General features: G+C 39.3%; 1 protein-coding gene and 1 pseudogene across 2 annotated transcripts in view; both read left to right on the forward strand.

Moving 5' to 3' along the window:
* Positions 1–20,515, forward strand: part of INTS4 (integrator complex subunit 4) — a 113,212-nt gene that overhangs the window by 68,594 nt on the left and 24,103 nt on the right. Inside the window, exons 12-15 of the mRNA XM_082844524.1 lie at positions 7,635–7,777; positions 10,384–10,499; positions 12,943–13,076; positions 15,071–15,228. Coding sequence (XP_082700650.1) covers positions 7,635–7,777; positions 10,384–10,499; positions 12,943–13,076; positions 15,071–15,228 — 551 coding nt within the window. The remainder of the gene's footprint in view (positions 1–7,634; positions 7,778–10,383; positions 10,500–12,942; positions 13,077–15,070; positions 15,229–20,515) is intronic.
* LOC309964867 (cytochrome b-c1 complex subunit 6, mitochondrial-like) lies at positions 20,014–20,331 on the forward strand (annotated as a pseudogene). Its single transcript has one exon. The product of its transcript is annotated as a cytochrome b-c1 complex subunit 6, mitochondrial-like (transcript).

Below are 20,515 nucleotides of genomic sequence, written 5' to 3' on the forward strand. Positions count from 1 at the left end.
TACTTCACTGTGTTGAAATTTAGCTACCTGACCCTTCCAGCCTTAATTTGTCTCTTTGCTCCTTCCTTCCTTTCTTCCTTTCCTTCCTTTCCTTTTTTTTCTTTCTTTTCTTCCTTTCTTTTACATTGAGCTACTACCTGAATTCAACAAGTGCTGTCTATGTACTGGAGGTGTAGTGGTCAAAAACAGATTCCCTGCTCTCATGGGACATATATTCTAAAGACAGGTAGAGTAAACAATATGATTTCAGAGAGTGATAAGTCTTATACAGAAGGTAAATAGTGATGGAGGAATGGGAAGTTTCACTGTAAAGTTAGGGATTAGTAAAAGCCTTTCTATGGAGACAGTGTTTGTGCTGAGTCTTTTTTAAAAATTAATTAATTAATTTTTGTCTGTGTTGGGTCTTCGTTGAAGTGCGCAGGCTTCTCGTTGAGGTGGCTTCTCTTGTAACAGAGCACGGGCTCTAGGCGCGTGGGCTTCAGTAGTTGTGGCTCACGGGCTCTAGAGCGCAGGCTCAGTAGTTGTGGCGCATGGGCTTAGTTGCTCCCCGGCATGTGGGATCTTCCCAGACCAGGTCTCAAACCCATGTCCCCTGTATTGGCAGGTGGATACTTAACCCCTGCGCCACCAGGGAAGTCCCTGTGCTGAGTCTTTTTTTTTGGTTCTTGTTTACATGTTTAATCTTAATAAACAGACGAACTTGGCACACTAATCTTCAGGACACAAATAAGGAGCAGGCAGCTGGGGCTATGGAACGCAAGTCCGCCGGGACAGCTGGTCGACCCAGCGGCTGGGGCCTGTGCTGAGTCTTAAATGACAAAAGGAAGCCAGCCATGTGAAAGTTGGAGGAAGGACCTTCAGGAAGAGGCAGTAGCTGGTAGAAAGGCTCTAAGGCATAGGTGAGCTTTGGTGTGCTTCCAGAACAGGAGTAAGAAGGCTGGTATAGGTGGAACATAGAAAGTAGAGAAGTGGTATGAGATGAGGTCTGAGAGGTGGGTAGGGGCAGGTAGAGTACCTTGGAGGCTGTTGTAAGATGTTTGGATTTTATTCTAAGTATTACGCGATACCATTGGAAAATTTTATGCAGAAGGATAACATAACAATTTACCGCTTTCAACATATCTCATTCTTTTTTTTTTTGCCATATGCGGGCCTCTCACTGCTGTAGCCTCTCCCGTTGTGGAGCACAGGCTCCGGGCGCGCAGGCTCAGCGGCCATGGCTCACGGGCCCAGCTGCTCCGCGGCATGTGGGATCTTCCCGGACCGGGGCACAAACCCGTGTCCCCTGCACCGGCAGGCAGACTCTCAACCACTGCGCCACCAGGGAAGCCCCAACATATCTCATTGTTGAAGTTCATATCAAATAAATTGACTTTTTCCCTCATTCCTTCATTTAAGGCATAATTATTGAGTTCCAAGTCCATGTGTCTCTTACTTTAGTTTTCACACTTTATCCATTTATGTCAGGTTTAGTGTGTTTGTCTTATCTCCCTGATGAGATTCTGAAGTCCTTAAGTGACCATGTTGTACCCTTTCCTGTATCCTTTCAGGGTTTAATGTGGTGACTTACCCATAGAGGATGCTTAGTAAACATTTCCTAAAACAAATCTACACAGGTTAATTGTATAACTGGGAAGTTCTTAAGAAACACACAAGTCAAAATTGTTTTCTTATTACTTGACACTTGTTTCTCCATTACACCCATATAGCTGCCTCCCATCAGTGGTGGAGATTTGTTCATATGGAAAGCATTATATCTTATTTAAGTCTGCTACATACAGAGCCAGACAGATCCAAATCAACCTGTCATTTCTTCTCTTTGGTCCCTTTTTCCCTTTGTTTGTTTGTTTTTATTATTTATTGACCATCTGTTATGTGCCAGGCACTGTGCGAAGGGGGACACAATAGTGAGCAAAAGCCATGGCCCTGCTCTCATGGACCTTAGAATTTAGGTATGAGGTAGACAGACAAATAAGACACGAATGAAGATGTAATATAAGTTGAAATAAGGAGCTCACGACAGAAAGAAGTGAGGTCCCATGGGGGTATATCATGGAGATACTTGGTCTTTAGGAGTTGAGGGGGTACAGTAATCAGGAAAAGCTTCTGAACCTGAACTCTAAAGGAGGAATAGGGCACTAACTTGGCAGGAGAAGTTGGGAGTGTGAGGTGTAAAGACATTTCAGGCAGAGGAGCAGGAAGTGTAGAAACTGTGGTGGGTGGAAACATGACACAGTTGAGGGGCCAAAAGAGGGCCTGGCAGTAACAGAGCTAGTGTGTGGTATGAGATTAGGCTGGAGGGGGTTGGTGGGACCAGCTCATGCAGAGCCTTTAGAACAACTAAAAGCTATTAAAGAATTTTAGCAGCCTTGCAATTTTGGACAAATTATTTAATCCTTCTGGTTCTTGGTTTTCTCATCTCTAAAGTGAGGATAATTTCACATATTCTTACGTTTCTTTTAAGAATTAAATGAGAGAATTCATGTAAAGCGCTTCATATGGTAGTAGTTCATAATATAGACATACCTCATTTTATTGCGCTTTGAAGATGTTGCATTTTTTACAAATTGAAGGTTTGTGGAAACCCTGCATGGAGCAAGTCTATCGGTCCTGTGTTTTTTTCTTCCCCCTGCACCCCCAACCTATTGGTGCCATTTTGCCCGCAGCTCACTTCATGTCTCTGTGTCATATTTTGGTAATTCTTTCAGTATTTGAAACGTTTTCATTATCATTGTATTTGTGATGGTGACCTGTGATCAGTGATCTTTGATGTTCCTATTGCAAAAAGATTATGCCTTGCTGAGGCTCAGTTTTGATGGTTAGCATTTTTAACAATAAAGTATTTTTAAATTAAGGTATGTATATTGTTTGTTTAGATATAATGCTATTGCGTACTTAACTAGACTATAGTGTAGTATAAGCATAACTTCTGTATGTACTGGGAAACCAGAAAATTTATGACCTGCTTTATTGTGATATTCGCTTTGTCGTGGTAGTCTGGAACCAAACTTGCAGTGTCTCTCAGGTATGCCTCAGAAAGTCATTCAAGAAACATTTACTGATTTTTCCTGAGCCAGGTTCTGTACTAGGCTCTGAGGATGTTGAGATGGACAGTCCTCTTGCCTCTTAGTTGCTCAGTTTTATAGAGAAAACAGCAATATAAACCATAATTACAAGATCGTATCAAAAGTAAGGTAAGGGATGACATTCTCACCAGAAGGATAGCATATGACCGCAGGTAAAGGCGGGGGATGGGGGGGTGGGGTGTGAAATGGCACGACCTGGACAGGGAACATTGAGAAGTTCACATGTGGCTGTGAGGGAGAAGGGGTGGGAGGTGAAACAGGAGAGGTGAGTAGGGAACCAATTGTAAAGGGCCTGTGTGCTATGCTGAGGAGACTCTGTTATCCTAGGGGTGGCGGGGAAGCCAAATGAGGTTACTAAATGGGGGGATGACATGGTCAGATGTGTTTATTGAGAAGTGGGCCTCCCCAATTGTATAAGGTAAAGAAATGAGAGAATTGCAGGGTAAAAGAGGGTGCCTGGAGAATAAAGAAGGCATGTTTCCAACTGAGCTTCAAGGAAGAGTCCTCTGATTCTTAGCTTTTGTTATATAGTTATGGATGTGTCTTTTAAATTTTTTAGTTTGATTTCTTTCATGTATTAAGTAAAACTTAAAAGTATAAAACTTTTAGGAGAAATATTTGTGACCTTGTCTTAGACAAAGATTTCTTAGATATGACACCAAAAACTTAATCTATGAAAGAAATAACTAGTTAAACTGGTTATCAAATAAAAAAATTTCTTCAAAGAAACACTTGTAAGAAATTTTAAAGATAGCACAACAATGTGAATATACTTAGTGCCATAGAACTGTACACTTAAAATGTACATTTACTTAAAGTGGTAAATTTTATGTTATATATATTTGACGACAGTAAAGAGATAATGGGACCAAATCAAACACATATAATGGCTTTGATATATAAACTGTACCAAAAAAAGGGAGGGGGTAGATTTGGCTATAGAAACGCACATAGAGGGAAGACAATGTGAAGACACAGAGAGAATGCCATCTACGAGGCCATACAAGGAATGTAAGGTTACCACAAGCTAGGAGGGGGGTTGTGGAATAGGTTCTGTGTCGCAGCCGTCAGAAGGAACCAGCTCTGCTTACATCTTGATTTTGGACGTCAAGCCTCTGGAGCTCAGACAATAAATTTCTGTTTATCTAAGCCAAACAAATTTTTTTTTTTGAAAAGACATACCACAGACTGGGAGAAAATATTTGCAAAACACACATCTGATAAAGAATATATTAAAAATTCTCAGGAAATTCCCTGGCAGTCCAATGGTTGGGACTCCTCAATTTCACTGCCAAGGGCCTGGGTTTAATTCTTGGTGGGGGAACTAAGATCCCACAAGCCATGTGGCACGGCCAAAAGAAAAAGAAAAAGAATATATATTCAATGATAAGAAAGCACACCACCCAATTAAAAAATGAGCAAAAGATTTGAACAGACACTTAAGCAAAGAAGATAGCAGTGGCAAATCATAAATAAGCATGTGAAAACATGCTTAACATCATTAGTCATTAGAGAAATGCAGATTAAAACAATAGTGAGGGGATTCCCTGGCAGTCCCGTGGTTAGGTCCCTGGACTTTCACTGCTGAGGGCCAGGGTTCAGTCCCTGTTCAGGGAACTAAGATCCTGCAAGCTGTACCACATGGCCAAAAAACCCCCCAAAAAACAAAACAATAGTGAGAAATTACAACAACTCATCTGTTAGAATGGGTAAAAACAAACAAACAAACAAACAAAAGAAACCCTGACAATATCAAGTGCTGTGAAGATGGGGAACAACTGGCACTTTTCATATACTGCTGATGGAAATGCAAAATGGTAGAGCCACTTTGGAAACTACTGTGACAGCTTCTTATAAAATTAAATATACACTTAACATATGACCCCACAGTACCACTCTGAAGTATTTACTAAAGAAAACTGAAAACTCATGTTCACACAAAGACCTGTATGCAAATGTTTATTGCAGCTTTATTTATAATAGTCCCAAAACTGGAAACAACACAAAATCCTTCAGTTGGTGAATGGATAAATTAACTATGGTACATTTATACAATGGATTACTACTCGGTAATAAAAAGGAATAGCTGCTGATATGCATAACAACATGGATGAATCTCAAATGCATTATGCTAAGTGAAAGTAGCCAGACACAAGAAGCAGCATACTCTGTGATTTCATTTATATGACATTTTGGAAAAGACAAAAACTGTAGCAGAAAATGCATCAGTGGTTGCCAGAGGCTGGGGGTGAGGGGTAGACTACAAAGGGACACGAGGGAAGTGTTTGGGTGATGCAAGTGTTTTATATCTTGATTGTCATGGTGGTTACATAACTGTATTCATTTGTTGAACTCATGGAAGTGTACACTAAACAGGATGAATTTTACAGAATGTAAATTATATGTCAGTAAACCTGACTTTTTTTTTTTTTGGCCAAGCCATGTGGCTTGTGGGATCTTAATTCTCTGACCAGGGATTGAATGCAGGCCCTCGGCAGTGAGAGCGTGGAGTCCTAACTACCGGGCTTCCAGGGAATTCTCAAACCTGACTTTTAAAAAAATGCTTTGGAGATCCCATTTCCCACTAAAAGGAACCAAAATTCCAAAGAGAAATGGCTGATTCCAAGTGTGGTGTAGGAAACGTAACAAGATGACCTTGTACTGTCTTTGTCATACAGAAAGCAAACATTAGGTATTAGCTATTACCTCTAGGCTTATATCAAAAAGACCCAGGAGAGGGCTTCCCTGGTGGAGCAGTGGTTGAGTGTCCGCCTGCTGATGCAGGGGACACGGGTTCGTGCCCTGGTCCGGGAGGATCCCACATGCCGCGGAGTGGCTGGGCCCGTGAGCCATGGCTGCTGAGCCTGCACGTCCGGAGGCTGTGCTCCGCAACGGGAGAGGCCACAACGGTGAGAGGCCCGCGTACCGAAAAAAAAAAAGACCCAGGAGATAACTTAAATAGACTCACACTGGCCAAAGGTGAAACATATCATTAAGGATTACAACTGCAAATATGTTGAAACCCATGAATTTATAATAATTCAAAAACAAAACACTGCATTAGTCACCTTTAGAAGATGCTTAGTAATCAATTCATTATTTTGAAAACTGGTAAATTAAGGAGTCAAGCATTTATCCTTCCTTTTCCTATACAGATGGAACTTCAAGACAACCAGCTAGTTGATAAGGGGAAGTTTTTCTTTGTAGAAGTATTCCAGTTGATGAATGAAGAAGAATGATAGAATTTATATATCATTGTTTTACAACTTTAATGAATTACCAGATCTAGGCAGTGATCTTCAGTGGTTACTAATAGAAAAAAGAAAAATATAGTTCCTGAGGGAGGTACACACTACTACCTGTGAAGTGGTCTTATAAAAAAATTGAACCTGAATGTGATTAAACCTCTAAATCAAACTACCATCTCAGGATATACAGGGGAGAAATTGCAAGGGGAAAAAAAAGTGAGATGTAAAGAGATTTTACGTATTAAAAGATACTTAAGGGACATATTACCCAATTGCAATGTGCAGACATTCTTGGAGCCTAATTAGAACAAATAAAAACTTTTTGAGTCAGGGAAATTTTATTATGGAGTGGATATTTGCTATTAAAGAATTATTAAAATTTTAGGCATGATATTGGTTTTGTGGGTTTTTTTAAAAACTAATTTTTAAAAAGAGATATTATGGAAATATTTACCAACAAAATGCTATGATTTCTCTGATTGGCTTCAGAATAATCTGGGAGGAGTGGGTAAATGTATAGATGAAGCAAGATTGGCTATGAGTTAATTGTTAAAACTGGGGAATTATCTCTACTTTTACATATGTTTCAAATTGTCTATATTAAAAAGTTTTAAAGATCTGGCAAAAAATGCTATGGAGATATCAAATAAGAGTAAAACTGATATGTTTTCATTTACATTAGCATTAAGAAGTTGTTGGTGAGCTTTTCTAATCATTTTAGTGAGGTTGAGCAGAAAGTGTTGGGGAGGGAAGAGGCCACTCTCTGACATCATCTGGTACCTACTCTCTTTTTGTTTACTCTGCTGTAGCCACACTGCTATTTTTCAACATGCTTTCACCTCATGGCCCTTATGTTTGCTGTTCCCTTCGATTATGCCATGTAAAATACCCCACCTATCCTAGCACTCTTAACCTTAACCTGCTTTATAGTTTCTCATATGTGACCTATATATTTAGTTATTCATTTTTGTCTTTTCACTAAAAGGAAACTCCTGAGAGCAGGGATTCAATTTTAATTACTGCCATATCCCTAGCACTTGTACATAGTAGGTGCTGATAAATGTTGACTGTTTAATAAGTGTTCAGTAAATGTTGAGTGTACCGATTAATGAATGAACAAATGAATGAATTCTTCAAATATCATTTCAAATTTTTCCTCCTCTGTGAACACTAGGCCCTCCCCTTTCTGAAAATTGAGAAGTTCTTTACCCTGTACTCCCACTTTAACTTGTATACTCCTCCATAATAGCTAATCCATAGTGACTGCTATTATTATTATTACCTTTTTCTTTTTTTTAAGGATTCATCCAGAGATATTAGAGAGGCTCTTCATGAACTCTTATGTTGCACTAATGTTTCAACCAAAGAAGGGATTCATCTTGCACTGGTGGAGCTGCTGAAAAATTTAACCAAGTACCCTACTGATAGGGACTCCATATGGAAGTAAGGATTTTTTTTGCTCATTTGTTCGCTGAGTCTGATAATATGGTAAATGTACAATGTTGACGTTATTTAGTGGATCATCATAGATTGGGTATGGCCTTCAATTTTGTCTTCAATTTAGAAACCTGATTCAACATAACTATACTCTCAAGAGTCTGTTTCCTAAATTGAATGTCACATCTTAGGTTATTCATTTGTCCATCCATCCACCTAGCAAATATTATGTGCCTGCTGTGTGCTTACTACGTGCCAAGCCCTGTGGTAAGTTTTGGAGGTACAGAGATGAGTCGATCAGATTTCCTTTTCCTCTTATAGAGTGTTAGTCACTCTTTGTCTGTTTCCATCATTGTAGAGATTAAAGGGAGGGTGAGTATTTGGTCTTCAGATGGAAAATCACAATCATATTTTCCCCTGATTACCTCTAGCTTTACTGGCTAGAGTCAAGCTTAACACTGTTCATGAATTGCTGTTTGAGGAGCTACTTGCATACATTTAATATAAAATGTGCGTTGTTGTACTCCACATAATTCAATGAGCTTATGTGATGAGATCACTGCAAATATATGATTGATTTATTTTCACAAAAAATTGTTATTAAAAGTCGAAAAACTGTGGGTCAAATCAGGTGCTTGGAAGACATACTAAGAACTAAAAATGCCAGGGAATCTTACTCTAGGTAACGTTTTCAATACCTGGTTTTCTGTTTTGCCATTTCTTCATGTTTGTTCAGTCCAATTCAGCTCAATTCATTGTACATTTATTGAGTGTCTTCAAGGAGCACTCAGTCATTTGGGCTGTGGGGATACAATGTCCCCTGAGGCACAGTGAGTAAATGGGCTGAGAGAGGTCAGAAAACTAGTGAATTAAGTTCTTTAAGACAGAACTGGAGAAAAGTGTACTTACCTAACAGTATCAAGTGTTTTAAATGTGATGCCTTTCATACCCCATATAGCCATCAGTTTGTTCATGGGGTTTGTTTTCTCTCTTTTGCTGACCTTCTTATTCTCCAGTCCTTGGTGAAGTCTCATCTTCTTTGTGCAGCTTTCTCCGATCATAGTGATCCCTTCTACCTTTGACAGGTAGAAAGCAGGGTATCATTCATTTGATAGTTCATTACCTTATAGTGTTAGTCATCTTTGCCTCAGTTAGATTATAAACTCAGTGAGGCCATTAAATTAAGGTTTATATTTATTTTCAGTTCAACACACCTTCTACACCAGAACTTAATTAAAAATAACAAAAAAGCATAAATACCAGCACACATGTAGTTCTTTATAACTTATAAAGGGCCTTCGTGTAGTCATAGTAGTTAACTAATAGCCAATTAATAATAGCTAACTAATAGTTAATTGAGTTCTTATTATATAATGGCAGACACCTTGCTAAGTACTTTTCACTCATTATCTCATTTAATCCTTATAGCAACTGTATGAGGTATATTTAATCTCATTTGTAGGTAAACATATATCTGCTCAAGGCCACAGAGTTATTAAGTTTCCTGTTTCAGATCAGATCTCTCCTGATTCTAGAACTTCACCCAGGATATCAGTTAGAATGCTTTTGTCTACAAGTAACAGAAAATCTGATTAAAAGTGGCTTAAACAGTAAGGTCTAATTTTTTTTGCATAACAAGAAGTCAGAAAGTTGATTTCAGGATTGGTCATTCAACAGCTTAACAGGGCTAGTACTCTGGTTGACTTCTTTGCAGTTCTCTTGGCTTTCTCCTTATAGTTGCAATATGGCTACCTAATAAGACAATATCTTAAGACAGAAAGAAAAGGACATTCCCTCCATGCACTTCTCTTTCTTAAAAATTTTATTGAAGTATAGTTGATTTACAATGTTGTGTTAATTTCTGCTGTACAGCAAAGTGATTCAGTTATACATATATGTATATTATTTTTCATTTTCTTTCCCATTATGGTTTATCACAGGATATTGAATATAGTTCCCTGTGCTATACAATAGGACCTTGTTTATCCATCCTATATGTAATAGTTCGCATTTGCTAATCCCAAACTCCCAGTACTTCCCTCCCCCACCCCCCTTCCCAACCACAGATCTGTTCTCTGTATCTGTGAGTCTGTTTCCGTTTCATAGATATGTTCATTTGTATGCACTTCATTTGATTAGGAAAACATTCCTGAGAAGCTCCGCAGCAGACTTCCCCTCTTGTCCCATTGACCAGAACTGGGTTACTTGACTGCCTGCAAAGCAGTCTCTGTAAAATGGGCTTGGGATTGCCATGATGAGTTTAGACCAGTTGTGGTTGAGCCCTTGGGCTAGTCCTACCTTCATTGAGCACTTTGCTACTTACCTGATACCTGAGTAAAATCAGGGTTCTCTTGGCAAGGAAGCTGGGGGAAATGGTTGTTAGTTAAATAACTTGTAGTAATATCTGTCATATCAGCTCTCTGTCTTCATAATAACCAAGTTTTTAGATGAATTAACTTGAGTTCTGGAATAATTGAATGACTTATCTGAAGTCATAGAGGTAACAAAAGTAGATGGTTGAGAATTTGTAATTCTGAGTCAGGTTTTCTGATTCCAATTCTCAGTACTTTTTAAAAAAGAGGTTTGCTTGTTTCTCATTTTGCTTGTTTCAGATGCTTGAAGTTTCTGGGAAGTCGGCATCCAACCCTGGTGCTTCCCTTGGTGCCTGAGCTCCTGAGCACCCACCCGTTTTTTGACACAGCTGAACCAGACATGGATGATCCAGCTTGTATCCTCTGCTGATTTAGCAGGGAATTTTGGCATCTTTTTCTGCAGTATAGCTTGGATGGTCTGAGGGTTTTGTTTTGTTTTGTTGTTATTTTTCTTTCTCATTTCTTTTAGTTAAAAGTATATCCTGAGGGAGCCTAATGGTTATTTTCCTCAGCTTTTATTCTTATATTCACAGTAATTCAACTTTGCCATTTAATACTAAATTTTTAACCATTTATTGAGCATCTACTACATTCCACATACTGTTTAAATGCTTCATACATTTTTATCACTGATCTGCAAACAACCTGGAAAGGAGGTATTATTCCCTGCTTACGGATGAGGAACTGAGGCTCAGAGAGGCTAAGTACCTCTCTAAGCAGCAAATCTGGGATTCAAAGCCAGACAGACATCTTTGGTTTTAAAGCCTGTGGACTTCTCCCTATGTCTTACTCTGTGCTTAATTTGATCTGCAGCCTGAAGGAGGGGATGGGCTGAGCTAGGCTGCATGATTACTCTAGCCCTGATACAAGTTCAAGGGAGTTGTGATAGCTTTGGGCAGCATGCCATGCTGTCGGGTTGTTTTCCAGTAATGGGAATACATTTACATCAGTACATCCATACTCTCCCGTGGTTCTTTTCACTCTATAGCACGTCCTTGGTGAGGTTTAGTGGGGTATTTATTGAGATACAGGGATCAGCCAAATAACTGTCTTTTGTGATGACCATTGTATTCTCTCTTAATTCTTTTTATTTTCACAGGGCATTTGGAGAATTTTTTAAAAGATCTGTGTAATTGATGTGCTAACCAATGCCTGACTCTGTGTTTACATCTAAAAAAGGCACATCCCTGACCTTACCTCTAAAGGTGCAATACTATGACTATTTGAAATTCAGCTCATCAGAGAGGCTTGTGGGCTAGGTGTTATTACAAATCACACAGGACATATTAAAGTGCCCTGAAATCTGAAGCCCCTTTCACGTTAAAAAAAAATACTAAACATTTTTGGAAGCCTAATGTTAAGATATTTTTCTGGGTAGTTGGAGAATTGTGTTATTTAAGAAATATGTTTGGCTGTGAATAACAGAGATTGCCCCAAATGTATCTTAAATGTTAATTACAGTTTTTTTTTTTCCCTCAATGTAAAAGAAGTCTGGAGGTAAGCAGTCTGGTATAGGGGCAGAAATAATAATTTCCACATTATTCTTGGTGATCTAGGCTCCTTGCATTTTTCTGTTCCTCCATATTCAGTTGTCCAAAATTATTGCTAGAGCTCCAGTCATCAGGTCCAGGTTCTAGGCAGGAAGTTAGAGGATATTTGGAATAAAATCAATATTCTATTAGTAAGGAAAAAGGGAACAATGGATACTGGGTAGGCAAATAGCACACTCTGCCATAGAGATACATACAGAAGATTGGAAGGTATGTTTATCTTGTGTTTTTAATTTCTGATTTTCCCTCTGTTACAAAATTAATATACATAGAAAGAAAACTTTTAAAAGTAGAAAGAGGAAATTTCATATGTAACACCCAGAGTCTTAATAGCCAATGTAATTGACTTAATATTTTGGTGTGTTTCCTCCTCCCTTTTAATTTAATTTAATTTTTTTTGCGGTACGTGGGCCTCTCACTGTTGTGGCCTCTCCTGTTGCGGAGCACAGGCTCCGGACGCGCAGGCTCAGCGGCCATGGCTCACGGGCCCAGCCGCTCCGCGGCATGTGGGATCTTCCTGGACCGGGGCACGAACCTGCATCCCCTGCATTGGCAGGCGGACTCTCAACCACTGCGCCACCAGGGAAGCCCTCCTCCTCCCTTTTTAAAAGCTTGGGTTTGGGATTTTGCTGTCATTTTATTTTTTAACATTTTATTTCATCAACAAACATTTGATGATAGATAGCTGCTGTCATATTGTCTATACATTTTAGAGTCTGCTTTTTTCACTTATAACAAAATGCTTATGATGCAATGTTAAAAGTCTTTTATAAAGATAATTTTTAATTATTGTGTAATACTCCATCAAGTAGATGAAACACAAGTTATTTAATCATTCTCCTGGTTTTGGACATTTAGGTTGTTACTGATTACTTGCTACTGTAAATGATTCTCTGCCATTTGATTTTGAGATGTGGAATTACTCAACATTCATAAGACTCATATCTAGTACCAAATTATTATTCCAAGGGATTGTGCCAGTATATACTTTAGTAGGCATTGTACCAGAAGTTCCTATTTGTTAGTGTTCTCGGCAGCAGACATTATTTTAAAAAACCTTTCTTTGGTAATTGGAGGGGTAATTGGGGTAATTTGGAGTGAGGTGATGTATCTCTTTGAATTTGCATTTCTTTGTTAGAAAATTGTAGTCATTTAACAGGAATTTGGGGGGTTAGAAGTAGAGGCACCAAATTCTGGCCAAGCTCAACCTTTTATACCTCCAAGTTTACTTAACCCACTTATTTATCAGACATTGCAGTTTTGGTTCTTATTTTCAATGCTGCTAAAACCTGTCCAACAATGCCTGCATTGTTCTCAGATCATACCTTCAGACACTATGCCTACCTCCGAGACAGTCTTTCTCATCTTGTTCCTGCTTTGAGGGTATGTTGAAAACATCTTTCGTCCTTGTTTTTGGTTTTTTGATTTTTAGTCCGTGTGGTTGTTAAGTGGCAGAAAGCAGACTGTGTATTCTCTGGAAACACATTCATTAATTATCTTTCTCTCTTGGGCTTTCTTCTATTGTTTTGTACTTTTCTCTGAATCTTTTTTTGTTTTTTAATAAATTTATTTATTTTTGGCTGCTTTGGGTCTTTATTGCTCTGCGTGGGCTTTCTCTAGTTGCAGAGAGCAGGGCTACTCTTCGTTGTGGTGTGCGGGCTTCTTATTGCGGTGGCTTCTTTTGTTGCAGAGCACAGGCTCTAGGCACGTGGGCTTCAGTAGTTGTGGCACACGGGCTCAGTAGTTGTGGCTCGCAGGCTCTAGAGCACAGGCTCAGTAGTCGTGGCTCACAGGCTCTAGTGTGCAGGCTCAGTAGTCATGGTGCGCAGGCTTAATTCCTTTGCGGCATGTGGGATCCTCCTGGACCAGGGCTCAAACCCGTCTCCCCTGCATTGGCAGGCGGATTCTTAACCACTGTGCCATCAGGGAAGTCCCTGCTCTGAATCTTTTAAGAAGATTCATTTTTTAAATGTCCCTGGGTCTAGGGGCAGGACAGGAATAAAGACACAGACGTAGAGAATGGACTTGAGGACATGGGGAGGGGGAAGGGTAAGCTGGGACGAAGTGAGACAGTGTCATGGACATATATACACTGCCATGTAAAATAAATACCTAGTGGGAAGCAACCACATAGCCCAGGGAGATCAGTTCGGTGCTTTGTGACCACCTAGAGGGGTGGGATAGGGAGGGTGGGAGGGAGATGCAAGAGGGAGGAGATTTGGGGATATATGTATATGTATAGCTGATTCACTTTGTTATAAAGCAGAAACTAGCATACCATTGTAAAGCAATTATATTCCAATAAAGATGTTAAAAAAATATCCCTGGGTTATTGATTATATTAGGCAAGAAGAAGAAATCTGGAACAACATATTTTAAATCAAGGATAAGATTGTGTTATATCTTAATAATTACATAAAGCTATGATTCTCAGCAAGTTTTTTTTTTTTGGTTGCGGGTCTTAGTTGCAGCAGACAGGCTTCCTAGTTGCGGCATGCGTGTGGGATCTAGTTCCCTGACCAGGGATCGAACCCGGGGCCCCTGCGTTGGGAGCACAGAGTGTTATCCACTGCGCCAGCAGGGAACTCCCAAGTTTATTTTTTAATAATAAACTCTTTATTATTTTTAAACCGAGAGATATAGAAAGAAAAAAATTTTAATGAACCATAATGATAATAATAGCTAACACTTACTGAATGCTGTGTGCAGGCACTTTTCTAAGCTCTTTATTTGTATTTACTCATCCCTGCTTAAGTAGCTCTAAATGACTTTATTTAGAATAATATATGTACATGGTTAGAAAATTTAAACTATATAGAAGATACAAAGTTAAAAGTAAAATCCTTTTTGCTCTCCCTTCCTCATCCCTTTCTTGAAAGGTAGCCACTTTAAACAGTAAGAACAAGGATTATAATTATCATCATAAAAAACATTTTTACAACATGCTATATAAACTTATTTGGGAATAAATCATCACTCTTGTATGAAGTGAATGATCAAATAAAGGTTAAAAATAAATGTGACTACAGATTAATTTTTAGTCCTATTTCTGTGGTTAGCCCATTTATTTCAGTTAGCAATAGAAAATAATGTTATACCATTCTCTTTTCTTTTTCTCCTTGCAGCTGTGGCTGTATTCGGTAGACCATGTTCGTTTTCTCTCTCTCTTTCCCTTTCTCCCACTTAAGCTGAGGAAGGAGAAGAAGGTTGTTTACAGAATTATCTAGCTTTTTTTTTTTTTTTTACCATTTCTTTGTTTGGTTCACATTTTTTTCCTGGTTTCTTCGTGTTACTAAAAACTGAGCCACAGAAGTTGGTTTTTTTTTTTTTTAAGCCAGAGAATTTGATGGTGCTGTAACCCCACTGTGTTTGCTTAGTTACCAGGTAGAAAACTAGTGTCATCAGCTCTTTCTCCCAATATCATGCCTCATGAGGATCCTTCCCATCAGTTCCTGCAGCAGAGCCTTGAAAGGGTATACAGTCTTCAACACCTGGACCCTCAAGGAACTCAGGAGCTGCTAGAGTTCACCATCAGGTGAGGTGATTGATCATCCCTTTCCTTTGACACAGTTAACGTTGTTATGCTTGGCTTGATCCTTTTGATTTCTAATGTTGGTTATAGGCTAGTTTTTCTGACTGTGTTGACAGGATTTTCTGATGTTTTTATTTGGATTAGATTGTGGTTTAAGCATATTACAAAGAAAAGCTTTGTGTTCATGACAAGATTGATGATTAGTACAAAACTAGAAAGAGTTACAAAGAACCTGTTTTCAATTTTTCTTACCTTATATTAGTTAGGGTAACAGAAAATGCAACTAACAGTGGCTTAAACAGGATAAAAGGTTAATTGTTTCTCATAGGCGGACAGAGCTGAGATGGCTGATGACCTAGACTCATTCTTTCTTATTTTTCCATCTTTTGCATCAAGTGGCCTTTGGCTGAAGATCCAAACTTTAACCATCCCCTTTGTAATCCAGCCTCTAGGAAAAAGAAAAGAGCAGAAGGGCATCATTTCTACAACCACTCCCTTTTAAAGACACTTCCCCAAAGTTGCATGTTCTAATTTTACTTGTGTCCCATTGACTAGAACTTAAGTTCCATGGCTATATCTAGCTGTAAGGAGCTAGGAAAGGTAGTCTTTGTTCTGGGTGAGCAGTGCTTAGTTAACACTTAGTGACTCTGTTACTAAGGAAGAAGGGAAGGATATCGAGAACAATCAGCAGAGTCTGCCAGGCCCTATTAGTATGTCCTGAATGATTTGAAAAGAAATGAAACCCATTTGCCTTTATTTTTTTTAATTTTTAAAATGAATTTATTTATTTATTTTTGGCTGCGTTGGGTCTTAGTTGCTGCACGCAGGCTTTCTCTGGTTGTGGCGAGCGGGGGCTACTCTTCGTTGCGGAGCACGGGCTCTAGGCGTGCGGGCTTCAGTAGTTGTGGCACATGGACTTAGTTGCTCTGCAGCATGTGGGATCTTTCCGGACCAGGGCTCGAACCCGTGTCCCCTGCCTTGGCAGGAGGATTCTTGACCACTGCGCCACCAGGGAAGCCCCCCATTTGCCTTTAGCAAAGACAATATCTGTCTGCTTTTGTAAATAAGGTTTGATTGAAGCACAGCCACATTCATTCGTTTAGGTACTGTCTATGGCTGCTTTCATTGCTGCAGTGGTAGATTGAGTAGTTACCACAGAGACTATATGGACTACAGAGCCTAAAATGTTTACTATGTGACCCTTTACAGAAAAAGTTTGCTGACCCTGAAGTGATGCCTGGATCACATTTTCTTTCTCATCTGCTCCCTCACCAACGTGATTAAATTTAGAAGCTGCTACTGAAGTTTTTGGCCCTGAGCCCAGGAAAAAAAGCTCTACTTCCCCACTCAGCCACACCTAAATAAACATTTAAGTTTTGTCCTTGACAGTTTTCTATCCAGTTGGCACTGAGAAGGTACAAAATGCACAAAAGCAAACCAATTTGGTCATCACCTGCAGTGCTGGCTATTAGTAGGTACTCAGTAGGCACCCAGGTTTGAGTCACTCTTATGATCTGGATTTTATGAGGTGATAGTCCTGTTGGGCTTTGGGCTGGTCAGACCGCAGTTCTAGTGCTGTGGTCAGTCCCGGGCACTATGTTTCTAGGTAAGTGCATTCTGAGAAAGGTGGCCAGGATGGTGAAAGATCCGAAAAGGAAAGCCGATGGTGCAGCAGTTACTGATGACCTACTGTGTTTTACAAATATTATTGCAGTTAGATGTTGTTAACCATTTTACAATGAAGAAATAGAAATTTGGGGAAATGAAGCAATTTGCTAGGAAGTAGCAGAACTGGGATTTAAATCTAGCTTTGTTTGACTCTAAAATTGTTGCTCTCTGATATGCAGCAGTGAAGGGGATTCTTTTATCAGTGGAGGTACGTCAGATGATCCCTGGGGTTCTTCAGAATTTACATTTTTCCGTAGTTGCTGAAAAGTGAAATGTTAGTCAGAATTTCATACAGAAGTTTCTCTGATTAGGACTCTGGCCGTTTACTTGTTAGTACTAGTATCAAACAAACTTCACCGTCAAACACATTGTCCTTTGTTGTAATCTAAGCAGCCATGTCACCCAAATAAGATTTCACCTCACTGCTGTAGTTCAGTGAGGACCCTGGGGGGATGATTGTTTTGGTTTGTTTTTAGAACTTGACATAACTACTTTGTCTTCACCACTGTATTTTGGGTGCCTTATTTAGGAGCTTAGTAAATATTTGTTGAAAACTCTGGTTATGATGGCTTAACCAGGAATGAAGACTTTTAATATTTTTATAGATGGCATTTTCTTCTGGTCATACCTCACCTTCAGTTGCATGGATTTAATCTTTTATAAGGCTCCACTATCCTTGATCATAGTAAGAGCTGCTGTCTATTAAGTGCCCACTCTTCTGTTTTATGTACATTATTTCATTGAATTTGAAAACAATTCCATGAGAATTATCCAATTTTTACAATGAGTGAGGGAGCTGGAGTTCATTAATTTGTTATATGGTTTTTTAGCGCCAAGCATTGTGCTAGGCAGAAGGGACACAATAGTAAACAAGACATAGTCTCTGCTGCAAGGGATCTTACAGCCTGGTTGGGGAAATAGCTAGGTAAACAGGCAATGCAGTATTGTGCTTTCCACACAATACATTAAGTACAGGGTTTTCTAGAAGACAGAAGGGGGCACCTAACCCTTCCTTTCATGGTTTAAGCAATGACCAGAAGAATGACTAGAAGTTAGTCAAGTGAAGAAGGGAGAAGACTGTCAAAGACAAGGAACAGCAAAGCCCTGGACTGGAACATAGGTTTTTCCAGCCCTTCCATCTTGTCACACTGCTCTGTTTCTGCATAAACAGTCTGTATGACATGAAGGATCTGGTATAGTGAGATTTAAAATCCAAAGACTTGTTTCAAATCAAAGAGGAAATCAGAAAAATACCTGGAGAAAAAATGAAAACAAAAGTACAAAAATCCAAAACCTATGGGATGCAGCAAAAGCAGTTCTTAGAGGGAAGTTTATAGCAATACAAACTTACCTCAGGAATCAAGAAAAATCTCAAAACAACCTAACTTTACACCTAAAGCAACCATAGAAAGAAGAACAAACAAAACCCAGAGTTAGTAGAAGGAAAGAAATCATAAAGATCAGAGCAGAAATAAATGAAAAAGAGACTAAAAGAACAATAGAAAAGATTGATAAAACTAAAAGCTGATTCTTTAAAAAAAAATAAACAAAATTGATAACCCTTTAGCCAGACTCATCAGGAAAAAATGGGAGAGGGCCCAAACCAATAAAATCAGAAATGAAAAGGAGAAGTTAACAACCAACACCACAGAAATACAAAAGATCATGAGAGACTACTACAAACCACTGTACACCAACAAAATAGACAACCTAGAAGAAATGGACAAATTCTTAGAAAGGTACAATCTCCCAAGACTGAACCAGGAAGAAATAGAAAATATGAACAGACCAATTACCAGTACTGAAGTTGAATCACTAATTTAAATATTCCCAACAAACGAAAGTCCAGGACCAGATGGCTTCACAGGTGAATTCCATCAAACATTTGGAGAAGAGTTAGCACCTGTCCTTCTGAAACTATTCCAAAACATTTTAGAGGAAGGAACACTTCCAAACTCATTCTATGAGGCCACCATCACCCTGATACCCAAACTAGAAAAGGTATCACAAAAAAATAAAATTACAGGCCAATATCACTGATGAAAATAGATGCAAAAATCCTCAACAAAATACTAGCAAACTAAATCTAACAATACATTAAAAGGATCATCCTTCACGATCAAGTGGGATTGATTCCAGGGATGCAAGGATTTTTCAATATCTGCAAATCAATCAATGTGATACACCACAATAACAAATTGAAGAATAAAAACCATATAATCATCTCAATAGATAACAGAGAGCTTTTGATAGAATGGAACATCCACTTCTGATAAAAACACTACAGAAAGCAGGCATAGAGGGAATATACCTCAATATCATAAAGACCGTATATGACAAACCTGTAGCCAACATCATACTCAGTGGTGAAAAGCTGAAAGCATTCCCTCTAAGATCAGGAAAAAGAGGATGCCCACTCTCACCACGGATCTTCCCGGACTGGGGCACGAACCCGTGTCCCCTGCATCGGCAGGCAGACTTTCAACCAACTGCGCCACCAGGGAAGCCCCACTCTCACCACTTTTATTCAACATAGTTTGACATATGGATGGCTAACAGGCACATGAAAAGGTACTCAACATTACTAATTATTAGAGACTGCAAATCAAAACTACAGTGAGATACTATCACCTCACACTGGTCAGAATGGCCATCATCAAAAAGTCTACAAATACTAAATGATGGAGAGTGTATAGAGAAAAGGAACCCTCCTACAGTTTGTGGGAACGTAAATTGGTACAGCCACTGTGGAGAACAGTATAACCTCTAGTGTAATGTAAACATGAATTTTATATGCTTGGAAACCAAAAAACTTGCATGCCTAGCTAGCTTTATTGTGATATTTGCTTTATTTGTGGTGGTCTGGAACTGAACCCACAATTTTCCGAAGTATGCCTGTAATTGCAGTTCACATTGTAAGGATTAAATGAGCTCAAATAAGGAAACACCTAGCACATCTAGTACAGTGCACATAGGAGGTGCTTTTTTGTACCTTTTTCATTAAAGAGTCCATAGTCTCCTGATGGATGTCTAAACTGAGGCTTCCTGAGGATCGTGGGCATAAAGAAATACAGAGAATAGGTGTCGCTGTTGCTGCTCATGTTGAGTCCACAACAGCAGCCAGACATGGAGCTGGAGGATGAGCAAAGGATGCTAATTGGATCCAGAGATCCCAAGGAGAAGGAAGAGGAGGAGGAGGAATTAGTGGATCCCCTAACAGCAGCGAGATAGCAATGCGGGCAGCTGGAGAAATGTGTAAAGGCTTGGGAGCGGCTAGAGCTCTGTGATGAGCATGTATCCTCCAGGTCACTGACAGAGGAGGATTGCACAGAGGAGGTCTTTGACTTCTTGCATGCAAGGGACCACTGCGTGGCCCACAAACTCTTTAAAGCTTGGAATAAGTGTGCCGATTCATTCACCCCAGCCTTCATCACCTGAGCGTCGGGATATTTCCTTATGGTTTTGAACATGCCATTTGTTTCTTATTTGTATAACTAAGTTCATGTGAACCTCAAGGATTTGGGCTTAGGCAGGTAGCTTCCGTGTAATTATCAGTGATTCCATCTTAATAAAGTCCAGTGGTCAGCAAAAAAAAAAAAAAAAAAAAGAGATACAGAGAGGA

Source organism: Leucopleurus acutus (assembly GCF_964270905.1).
Source record: "Leucopleurus acutus genome assembly, chromosome: 8".
Taxonomy (NCBI): domain Eukaryota; kingdom Metazoa; phylum Chordata; class Mammalia; order Artiodactyla; family Delphinidae; genus Leucopleurus; species Leucopleurus acutus.